Genomic DNA, 11,926 nt, shown 5'->3' on the forward strand with positions numbered 1-11,926 from the left:
ACTATGTATTTTATCCTTAAAACACTTGACCCCGTATAAATGATATTTCAGCTTATGTGAAATGAGATCTCCACCATTTATTTTCATTTGGTCAAGCTCGAAGGAGATCATCCTTTGCTTACTATTCGCCAGATAGAAGCTATAGATTCCATGTTTATGCTAGCGCTCCCACTCAATTGCACTACCGTGTTCCCAAAATGTATGTATCACCCTGACCTAAAAGTAGGCTTAACTAACAAATCAAAGAACACGAATAGCCTTTCAAGATTGAGCCTAATCATAACAGGATTAAGATCATTTGATCTAGGATCAACTAGGCGATATTGACTTGAATAGATTTTACGATAAGTTTAATTAAATCTAAGTCAAAGTTCAATATCGGTCCCTTCCGATGCATACTCCATGCATCCAACCTGAGCTTTACTTTAACCAATGTTCTGGAAAGAACATAGTATTTCTCCAAATACAAGTAAACTCTTGTTGTAGATTATTATATCAGTAAAACCCTGTGTCTGATAAATCTAGGAAACTTTATTCACATAGTCATGTTTACTTTCCAATGTGTTGATGGCACAATAAACAGGATCAAGTATGTGAAAAGGGTTTCAGATGAATCTATACATTATGTACATATAATCATGAAATAAATCATGTGAACCATGCAACATTAAATGTTATTTCTAATCTATATTAATAAGTAAATCTGATTATATTGAAATGATTTTTATTTAGGGCATAAAACCCAACATAAACACCATCCCAGATGTAGATTTCTTGTCTTCAAGACATGCCTGGAAATCTGAATCAGTATAGCCTATGGGATTTAAAGCACCACTCTTGTAGACTAATACAAGATTCCTTGTACTCTTTAAGTATTTCAGAATATACTTAACTGCATTCCAATGTTCCTGTCCTGGATTAGACTGATTCCTGCTCACGATTCCAACTGCATAACAGATGTCAGGTGTAGTGCATAACATTGCATACATTAGACTTCCAACTGCAGAAGCATAGGGAACTTTCGCCATGTCCTCTATCTCTTGAGGATCAGTAGGAGATTGTTCCTTAGATAGACGGATAACATATCTAGAAGGCTTATTCGCCCCATTGGTGTTGTTCATGGAGAATCTCTCTAAAACTTTGTCAATATAGGTTGTTTGAGAGAGAGCAAGAGATCTGTTCTTCCGATTTCTGATAATCTGAATACCAAGAACATAGGCTGCTTCACCCAAATCTTTCATATCGAATTGAGTGTTAAGCCATTCCTTGATGTTAGTCATTTTCTTGATATTGTTTCCAATAATCAAAATGTCGTCAACATAAAGGACCAGGAATACTACTACTTGGTCTTCCTTGAGTTGGTAAACACAAGGTTCATCTTCATTCTGAAGAAAGCCGTAGGTCTTGATGATTTCATCAAACCTTTTGTTCCATGAGCGAGAAGCTTGCTTAAGTCCATAGATAGACCTATTTAATTTGCAAACTTTCTTTTCCTGCCCTGGAAGAACATAGCCTTCTGGTTGCTCCATATAGATGGTTTCTTCAAGTACCCCATTAAGGAAGGCAGTCTTGACATCCATTTGCCAGATTTCATAATCGAAAGCAGCAGCTATGGAGAGAAGAATTCGGATGGATTTGAGCATGGCAACAGGACTAAAAGTTTCCTCATAGTCCACACCTTCTCTTTGGGTATAACCCTTGGCTACAAGTCTAGCTTTAAAAGTTTCGACTTCGCCTCCAGCTCCTCTTTTTCTTCTTGTAAACCCACTTACATCCGATTGGATGATAGTCATCAGGTGCGTCTACATATTCCCAGACTTTGTTCTTTTTCATGGAATCCATTTCTCAATCCATGCTGGCTGACCATCGTTTCCGTTGCGGACTTGCCATTGCCTGTTTATAGGTTAATGGGTCGTCTTCAATACCGTCACCAACGACCATATTGATTTCACCATCAAAGCCATAACGAGCTGGTTTTGTTGAAACCCTCCCACTACGACGAGGAGCGGTGATCTTCTGAACAGGAACTTTGGTAGTAGTTTTCTCAGTAGGTTCGACTGAGGGAGTGGGATTGTCCTCTTCTTGAGTGGAAGAGGACGGAACATTGGAAGGAGTTATATCTGAAAGCATTTCCTCTAAAACAACTTTACTTTTCGGTTTGTTGTCTTTCATATAGTTTTCTTCAAGAAAAGTAGCATTTGTAGAAACAAACACTTTGTTATCCTTGTGACTATAAAACAGTCCACCCCTAGTCTCTTTAGAATTTCCGACAAACATGCACACTTCAGTTCGTGATTCAAGTTTGCCTTCTTTCTTTCTCAAGACATGAGCAGGGCACCCCCAAATTCTGTAGTGGCATAAACTAGGTGTACGACCATTCCATAGTTCGACGGGTGTCTTAGGGACTGCTTTAGATGGAACAACATTTAAAATGTCATTAGCCATCTGTATAGCATATCCCCAGAAGGACGTAGACAGAGTTGAATAGCTCAGCATAGACCTAACCATTTCCAAAAGAGTGCGATTTCTTCTTTCTGTAACTCCATTTTGTTGTGGAGTGCCTGGGGCAGTGTATTGGGATTCAATTCCAAGTTCAATTAAATGATCTTTGAACTGCATATCCATATATTCTCCACCCCTATCAGTTCGCAAGATCTTTAATGTTTTACCTAATTGGTTTTGAGCCAAAGCATGAAATTCTTGAAACTTTTCAAACGTTTCAGATTTCTTTTGCATTAGGTAAAGAAAACTATATCTAGAGTAATCGTCAATGAAAGTGACAAAATACTCATAACCACCTCGGGCTTTTACATTCAGAGGTCCGCAGACATCGGAATGCACTAACCCTAGGGGTTGTTTGGCACGCTCTCCCTTTGCAGAGAAAGAACGTTTAGTCATTTTTCCTTCCAGGCAGGACTCGCATACTGGCAATTCACCTAAGACGACATTTTTCAATGGACCGTCTTTGGTTAGCCTTTTGAGTCTATCAAAGCCTATATGACCTAAACGTAAATGCCATAGATAAGTTTGATCATCATTATCAATCTCTTTTCTTTTGAGGTTTCTAGGTTTAGCTACATTGAAAAGTTCACTGTTTAGTGAGATTTGTGTATTTGGTCTTAAAACATAAAGCCCTTGTTCCATGGAAGCAACACATATTTGAAATCCATTACGAGAAATTGAACAATAAGAACTCAAAAAATTCAATATATAAGATTGTGTTTGCAAACATGAGACACTAATCAAGTTTCTACTAAAGTTTGGAATAAATAAAACATTTTCTAAAATTAAAAATCTTTGTTGAAACTTGATGCGGGCTTTTCCTCTAGCTTTGACCGACACTAACTCGCCATTACCAACTTTAAGCTTTTCCCAAGTTTCAAGCAGCTGCAGTGAAGAACATACATGGTTAGTAGACCCAGAATCAACAATCCAAGTGGATTTGTCGTTCTCTAAAACATATGATTCAAAGACAAAAGCATTACCTTCGTTTGAATTGTTTAGAAGCCGGGGACATCGTTCTTCTTGATATCCCTTTTCATTACAATTCGAACATAGAAGATTATGTCTGATAATTGTACTTGAAGAAGCAGCTTTGCTAGAGCCTTCATGCTTAATCCTTTTCCTCTGATTAATATTTGCAAACCCAGGAGGTCCCATTGCAATCAGATTCTGTTCATGGGCTCGTAATTCTGCTTCGAGTTTGTCCATGTCGGAGGAGTTAAAATTTTTGATCATGTAAGAAACAACAAATTCATTATACTCCGGAGGAAGACTATTAAGAATGAATTGGACCCATTGTTCTCTTGATAAATCAATTCCTAGTAGATTTGCCTTTTGGAACTTCAGATTCATCATCAACAGGTGCGAGTTTATGCAACTACCAGGATGCATTTTCACACTATAGAGTTCTTTTGCTAAGATATTAATTAGGAGGGGATCGGAGTGAGGGTTATTCATATTGGCACTACAACACATCAATAAAACAGAAGTAAGGTTTCGGTTCATAAATTCATACACATGTTCAGAAAATAACAAGTAATCACATATGTTATAAAAATACTAAATCTAACATAGTTTATTTTTTAAGGTTTTCAACAAACTGATACAGTGTCCCGTTTAGGCGAGAGTCAAAGCATCATCCATTTAATAGAATTGTCAATTCATCTAAAATGATAATCATTCTAGCAACCTTTTATTCGATCAAGATTAGAATTCAGCGTTGTCCCATTTAGGCGAGAGTCAAGGCAATTCTATCTTATGAGTTGCCACCATTGTTTCATATTTTGTAAGTCAAATATAGTCGCCACCATTAGGGTGATCCATACCATATAAAACACTTACAAAGCTACTTATCTTTCGAGATTAAACGGTGCGAACTTGCTAATGAACGTTCCTCCATTAGGGAGGATTACTCACTAAAACAAACGCTATGTAAAACCAACAATGGAGATCGAATGTCTCTTGATTAAAGCTCATTATTTTAAAATATGTATTTTATTTAATCATTTATTCCGTATTATAATAATGAAAAATTACAAATTAAAGTTGGTTTAAATAAAAAATTAACTTTAATTAAATTTCAATTATTATTTAAATTCGAAAAATAAATTCGAAAAATAATGGAACAAATTTGAAAGTATCTTGTTTAAGTTGTTTAGAAGGATCTAAAAAATCAACTTAATATCTTTCAAATTAGATTTAATTAAATATAAAATTAAGTTGTAACCACGTAATTTGAAAATATTCCATTTTAAGTTAATATTTGAAAAAATATCAACTTAAAAAATATCTAAAGAATCTTAATAACCAATTCCTAAAATTTCTCAACTTAATTTTGAAATTTAAAATTTAAAAGATATTCAGATTTAAGTTGATTAGTTAGAGATAACTAATTTTCAACTTAAATAGGAATATTTAATGAAAAATCTAAATTAAGCTTCAGAAAGAATCTAGTTGGTTATAATTCTATATTTAATTAAATACAAGAAAATACATATAGTTTAGCTTAGAATATAATTCTTTAAACTATGGTTTTCTTAAATTAATTTCAAAATAAATGAAATTAATTATGTTGCTAATCAATTTTATTAGGTTAAACTAATTTAATTAACCTAGTACAGTTATTCAAATCAGGCAAATGGGCCTTCACAATTGGGGTGGTTCATGTGAGGGGGTGCTGGGTTCAGTATGTCGTACCCACTACTATGGCTCCCAACTCTCACACAAGGCCCAAAAGAGAGGAATTTAACCTTAAAATGAACAACTGTTATTAATTGAATAGGCCCAAAAACTAAATGGGCCTAAATAAAATCTATCAAAAACTATGATATTTTATTTAGCAACAACAACCTATATGTATCTATAATAAAATTAAACATATAGGCTCACGCAGGCACACATTTGGATGGATCCTATCATGTTGCTAGGTCATACACAGATGAAAGAAGATTGTAAAATTTATCTGTTACAAATTATTTGCTTGACCAATTGAACCATGGGTTAAAATCAGATCATTGGATCTGTCAACAAGTTAACCATGACTATTTGCAATCAAGCAATAATAGGTTTTATAAAACTTACATACAAACTAAAACACATACTCCTGCAACAAGATGAATTGGATAGTTGGATGTAGGAATTATTTAATTTTAAATAATTATTTTCGAAAATATTTAAATAAAAAAAATATTTCGGTTTTTAATAAAATAATAAAAAAAATTAAAATTAAACATACAATTTTTGAAAAATTAGGTTTCAACTAATCTAAATATCATTGCAAAAAAAAATTGCTAACCACCTTTCAAATTTTTAAAGTTATTTTATAAATTAAATATAAAATAAAAAAAATAAATAATTTTCAGATTTTATAATTTACTTTAAATAAAATAACAAAAATATAAAAAATTAGCAAAATATCTTACTTCTATTTAAAATTACATGATTATAATAATCTTATTTTAAATTTAAATAAGGTCAAATATTTAAAAAAAAAATTAATTTAAAAAATATTTAATATCCGACCTTTAAATTTAAAAGATAAGATAAAATAATCAAATTTAAAAATAAGATATAAAATCAAGCAAAAAGATAGATTTTTACTTGTTTTTAAGTTCAAATTACACTAATATCTAAAATTAAATTTAAAAAATTCAAATTAATTTATTTCTGATATTAGATTTGAAAATTAAAAAGTAAAAATCAAAATACAAAACTACACAAAAAATCAGAAGTTAATTCCATGCAATAGCATGAAAAATTGAAGAAAAACGAAAAAATTGCAAGTGGTACGGACAGTATGCATTGCATACTGTCCACACGCACAAGCTGCCAGGCGTGACCGACGTATGGGACGATTTCAGACAGCCAATCTTGTCTGACCGAGGTAGCTCAGTCGAGCTGGATGTCTGCGCGCGTGTGGTCGAGGGTATCACCCTCATTCGCGCGCGTGAAGGGTTGCACGACCCTGATATTTTTCCAATCTTCAAAAAATCATAACTAATTCAAATTAAATCAAAATTGAGTTCTGTAAAAAATTAAATTGCTTAATTTTTTCCATACTATCCAATAAAAATAATTCCAGAAACATATATTCAATTATTTTTCACAAAAATTCACAAACATCAATCAATCATCATACAACACACAAAACAACATGATACCATCCAAAACACAAACAAATCGTTTTAAGTCCAAATTTCTTGCAAGTAAATCAATTACCATGGCTCTGAGGCCAGTTTTTGGATATTATTTTACTAGGATCTTAGATCTACTCACAAGTATGTTGATTAACACCCTAAATATGAACTTCTAAAACGATTATGAAATAAACACATATACAGTATGAGAAACCTTACATTGGGTGCAGCGGAATATTATGTCTCCTTCTGTTTAGATCTTTAACCCTTGTATCCTTTCTGTCGCAGAGTATTATCAAGATCTGAACCTGGATCTCTTTCTCTCCTTCTTTAGTGCTGAAACTCCTTCTTGTTGAATATCTTTCTTCACGATCTTCCTCACTATGATTGAGGTATCACTTGCTGTCTGTGGGGACTACTCTAACACCAAGTGGTTCGAAATTTAAGAGAGAAGAAGAAGTGTATAAAGTGGCGGCTAGGGTTTAGAAAGAGAAGGCTCAGGTTTTTCTTTGGAGGAAAGTGTAAATTTCCTGAAGCCTTCACTATCTATATATAGCATTCCACTAAGGTTAGGTTTGAATTATTTGGCATTAAAATAATGAAAATATCAAATGAAAAAACCTATAAAAGTGGCCGGCCTAGGCAATGTGGATTTGGGCCTCACTTTTTGCAATTTTGCAGTTTTATCATTTCTGCATCTCATTTTCTCAAAAACGCCAATTTTCAAATTCAACCATTTAAATGCCAATTCTAACTATTTAATAACTATAAATAATTATTAAATAATATTTTCATTTATCATATTTATTAATTGAACCATACAAAGTATCATAATTAACAAATATGCCCTAAAAACTCTTTCTTTACAAGTTCGCCCTTACATAGTGAAAAATTCACAAATATACATAGTCTAATTTGAGAATTATAATTGATTAATCAAAACCAATTAAATGAGTCTTACAAGTAATATTATCTCAACTAGTGGGGAGACCATGGGTCTATATAACCGAGCTTCCAATAAGCAGATCAAGAATTTATAACCTAAATTCACTGACTTATTAATTCTTCGTTGAATCCACGCATAGAACTTAGAATTGCACTCTCAGTATATAGAATGCTCTATATGTTCCACCATATAGACACATCATTAGTTATCCATTGTTATAATCATAATTTGATCAATGATCCTCTATATGAATGATCTACACTGTAAAGGGATTAGATTACCATTACACCCTACAATGTATTTTATCCTTAAAACACTTAACCCCGTATAAATGATATTTCAGCTTATGTGAAATGAGTACTCCACCATTTATTTTCGTTTGGTCAAGCTCGAAGGAGATCATCCTTTACTTACTATTCGCCAGATAGAAGCTATAGATTCCATGTTTATGTTAGCGCTCCCACTCAATTGCACTACCGTGTTCCCAAAATGTACGTATCACCCTGACCCAAAAGTAGGCTTAACTAACAAATCAAAGAACACGAATAACACTCTTGAGATTGAGCCTAATCATAACAGGATTAAGATCATTTGATCTAGGATCAACTAGGCGATATTGACTTGAATAGATATTACGGTAAGTTTAATAAATCTAAGTCAAAGTTCAATATTTATTTCGTTATGAAAATGCCTGGGCACGTGAGCCATTTTGCAAGCAAATTGATAAGAATTGTTGGGAGGAGCATTACCATCTTCCTCTGTCGGATAAAATAAAAAAATGCACTGCAAATTTGTCTTCTTGGGGTTATGAACTCACTAGGAATTTTAAGAAGAGATTGAATAAAAGCAAGAAAAGTTGTCTACTATGAGAGGCTCTAATGACCAATACTCCACTGCCGACTTTGATGAAGAACAAAACAATTATTTTGAAATTCTTGCCCAACAAGAGATTTACTGAAAGCAAAGATCAAAGTAACATTGGCTTCATTTGGGTGACAAAAATAGCAAGTATTTTCATGCTTCTACAAGTTCAAGAAAGCGAAGCAATCAGACACTGCGGTTAAAAGACTTAAATGACAATTGGAAAGAATGGGGTACAAGTTTGGATGATCTAATTACAAATTATTTTTCCTCAATCTTCACTGCCGATGGAGCTACTTGTAATAATGTGGTGGATAATATTAAATGCTCTGTCTCTAGGGAGCAAAATGAACATCTGCTTCGGCCTATACTTCCTGATGATATTAAGTAAGCTCTTTTTCAAATGCATCCCGACAAAGCTCCAGGGCCGGATGGCATGGGACCTGGTTTTTATCAGCAACATTGGGATATCGTGGGATCTCATATTGTCAAATTAGTTACTGATTTTTTTGACACAGGTGTTTTTCCACAGGAGCTTAATAATACCAACCTTGTCCTAATTCCCAAAAAGAAAAATTTCTCCTCAATGGGTGACTTGCGGCTTATTGCCTTATGTAATGTCTTGTATAAGATTGGTTCAAAGTTTCTTGCCAACCGTATGCACAACATGATTGTTCTTGTTATATCTGAAACCCAAAGTGCGTTCATCCTAGGCTGCTTAATTTCAGACAACATTATGGTGGCCTTTGACGTAATGCACTACTTGAAGCGGAAAAGGAGAGGTAAAAAAGGCTTTATATGGCTTTAAAACTTGATATGAGCAAAGCTTATGATCAGGTTGAATGGGATTATCTATGAGCTGTTATGCTTTGTATGAGATTTGCAGAAAGGTGGGTAAATCTTATCATGGCTTGTGTTACTTCGGTGAGATATACCATCATGCATAACAATCATGTTATGGGTCCTATCATCCCTACCCGTGGGATCCGACAAGGTGACCCACTCTCAACATATTTTTTCATTATTTGTTTTGAGGGCTTATCATCAATTATCAAGAAGTTTGAATCAAATTAACTCCTCCAAGGGTGCCGTGTGGCAAATGGGGCTCCATCTATATCGCACATGTTGTTTGCCGATGATAGTTACTTATTCTGTCAAGCCTCTTCAGGAGCAGCTTTAAATATATGCACCTTGCTTCACTTTTTTGAGATGGCGTCTGGCCAAAAAGTGAATGTGACCAAGTCCTCCATTTTTTTCAGCCCCAACACTGATTCTTTGCTAAAGAATGAAATCTTTTCAACTCTTGGAATGCCTAAAGCTGATGAGCATAGCCTTTACCTGGGACTTCCAAACATCATTGGTAGGAACAAGACTACAATTCTTGGTTTTCTAAAAAAATAAAGTCGTCAATTGGATCAACAGTTGGAATGGACGATTTCCGTCTCGTGTTGGTAAAGAAATCCTCCTTAAAACAGTTATTCAATCTCTTCCCACGTATGCTATGAGTGTCTTTCTCATTCCTCATAAAATTTACACTGAAATTGAGACACTAATGGCAAACTTCTGGTGGAAGACCACTTCTAGCAAAGGAAATGGGATTATATGGATGGTCTGGGAAAGGATGGCAGTTCATAAAGATTATGGGGGCATTGGTTTTCGATGATTACATGATTTTAACCTGGAAATGCTTGCAAAACAAGGCTGGCGACTTCTCGCCTCACCAAATTCGCTTGTTAGCCAAATTTATAAAGCTAAGTATTTCCCTTGGTCTGATTTCCTGACTACAGATCTTGGAAATAATTCTAGTTTTGTATGGCGAATTATTTGGCAAGCAAGAGATCTGGTTAAACTTGGTGCAAGGCGTATCATTGGTTCGGGGTCCACAACAAGTATTCTTTCTCATCCATGGTTACCTGATAACTCAAATCCATATGTCACCACTACTCATCCTGGGCTTTATCACAAGATGGTTAACTCTCTTTTTGATCTTGATAATATATCCTAGGATCATGAGATTGTCCATGACATGTTCAACTCCCGCGATGCATCTCTGATTCTTGGGTTACCCTTATGTTTTTCAGCTGGTGAAGATTGTTGGCCTTGGATAGGAGAGAGCACCGTCCATTTCTCTGTCAAAAGCGCATACAACCTGCTACAGCAATCAGTACAACATCAGCCTAGTGTTGATAATTCTAGGTTTTGGCGCTATGGCAGCTTAAGATCCCCTCGAAAGTCAAAAATTTTGCTTGGAGGGTTGTTTCAAACTCTCTTCCCACCTGTTTACAGCTTGTCACTAAGCATGTAAACATTTCCTCGGTTTGCGCTGTTTGCAAGAGTGAACCCGAATCAATCCCTCATGCTCTCATCAGCTGCGTTTTTGCTCAATCATGCTGGCAATATGCACATCCGTCCCTCAACAATGCCGATAACACCACGGTTGGTACTTGGCTCTACAATAATTTTCTTGTTACTAATATTGATACCAGCTGCCGAATTAGCATGCTTTGTTGGGCAATTTGGAAAGCAAGAAACAACCTCGTTTGGGATAAGAAGCCTTCTACACCACAACAAGTTGCTTCATTAGCACTAGTTTGATCAATGGCGTAAAGCTCAAGATAAAGTCAATTTATTGTCATTGGCGTTTGAAACCGATGGCTCTAAAGTTGAGCAATGGACTAAACCCGCACCAAATACAATCAAGATTAATGTTGATGCTGCGTTATTTAAAAATGAAGGTTCTTATGGCTATGGAATTGTTGCACGAGACTCTTTTGGAACCTTGCTAGACACGTGGCAGCTTGCAAAAATGGTTCTTTTGCTACTGAAGTAGTGGAGGCCATTGGGGTAAAGGAAGCTCTTAGTTGGCTCAAAGATAAGAATTGGAATAAAGTGGAGATTGAAACTGATAGTATGCTCACCGTACAAGTTATCCGTGCCTCTCATCGGATGTCCTATGTTTTTGATTTGGTTATTAATGATTGTAAACTTTTACTCTCAAATCTCCCAAATGTTTCTTTGCATTTTGTTAGACAATCAGCTAATCGAGTTGCCCACTATGTTGCTAGGTATTCTCGATTCCTTTCTGGTTGTAGCATTCACATACAGAATATTCCGTCTGATCTTCAAGGCCTTTTGTACTCTGAATGCTAAATTTTAATGAAGTTGCTATTTCATTTTTTTTTTAAAAAAAGCTACTTTTTAAAAAAGTTGTGATAAAAAGGTTTTTTGAAAATAACTTATTGAAGAATTATGGAGAAGTTATAACTAAAAGCTAAAGCTGCTAAACCTAACTTTAAAAAAAAAAAAATTATTAAAAGACTTTATAATAAATTATTTTGTACTAAAAATATATTTAATTATGTATTGTATATTACAAATAATAATAATATTTTTATGAAGAAAATAAGATTTAAATTTCTTATTTTTTAGTTTTTATTATCTCTTAAAAAAAATTTATATTTATATTTATATTTTTATTATT

The 11,926-nt window shown here is 34.3% G+C and overlaps 1 protein-coding gene across 1 annotated transcript; it reads left to right on the plus strand.

Moving 5' to 3' along the window:
- The first annotated feature begins 8,848 nt into the window (after nt 1-8,848).
- LOC133038007 (uncharacterized) lies at nt 8,849-11,040 on the plus strand. The gene is made up of 6 exons (XM_061115924.1): nt 8,849-9,227; nt 9,332-9,439; nt 9,530-9,805; nt 9,921-10,054; nt 10,451-10,609; nt 10,732-11,040. The coding sequence occupies exons 1-6, from the start codon at nt 8,849-8,851 to the stop codon at nt 11,038-11,040; spliced, it is 1,365 nt and encodes a 454-aa protein (XP_060971907.1).
- The last annotated feature ends 886 nt before the right edge of the window (nt 11,041-11,926 follow it).

Source organism: Cannabis sativa, chromosome 1, assembly GCF_029168945.1.
Source record: "Cannabis sativa cultivar Pink pepper isolate KNU-18-1 chromosome 1, ASM2916894v1, whole genome shotgun sequence".
NCBI lineage: Eukaryota > Viridiplantae > Streptophyta > Magnoliopsida > Rosales > Cannabaceae > Cannabis > Cannabis sativa.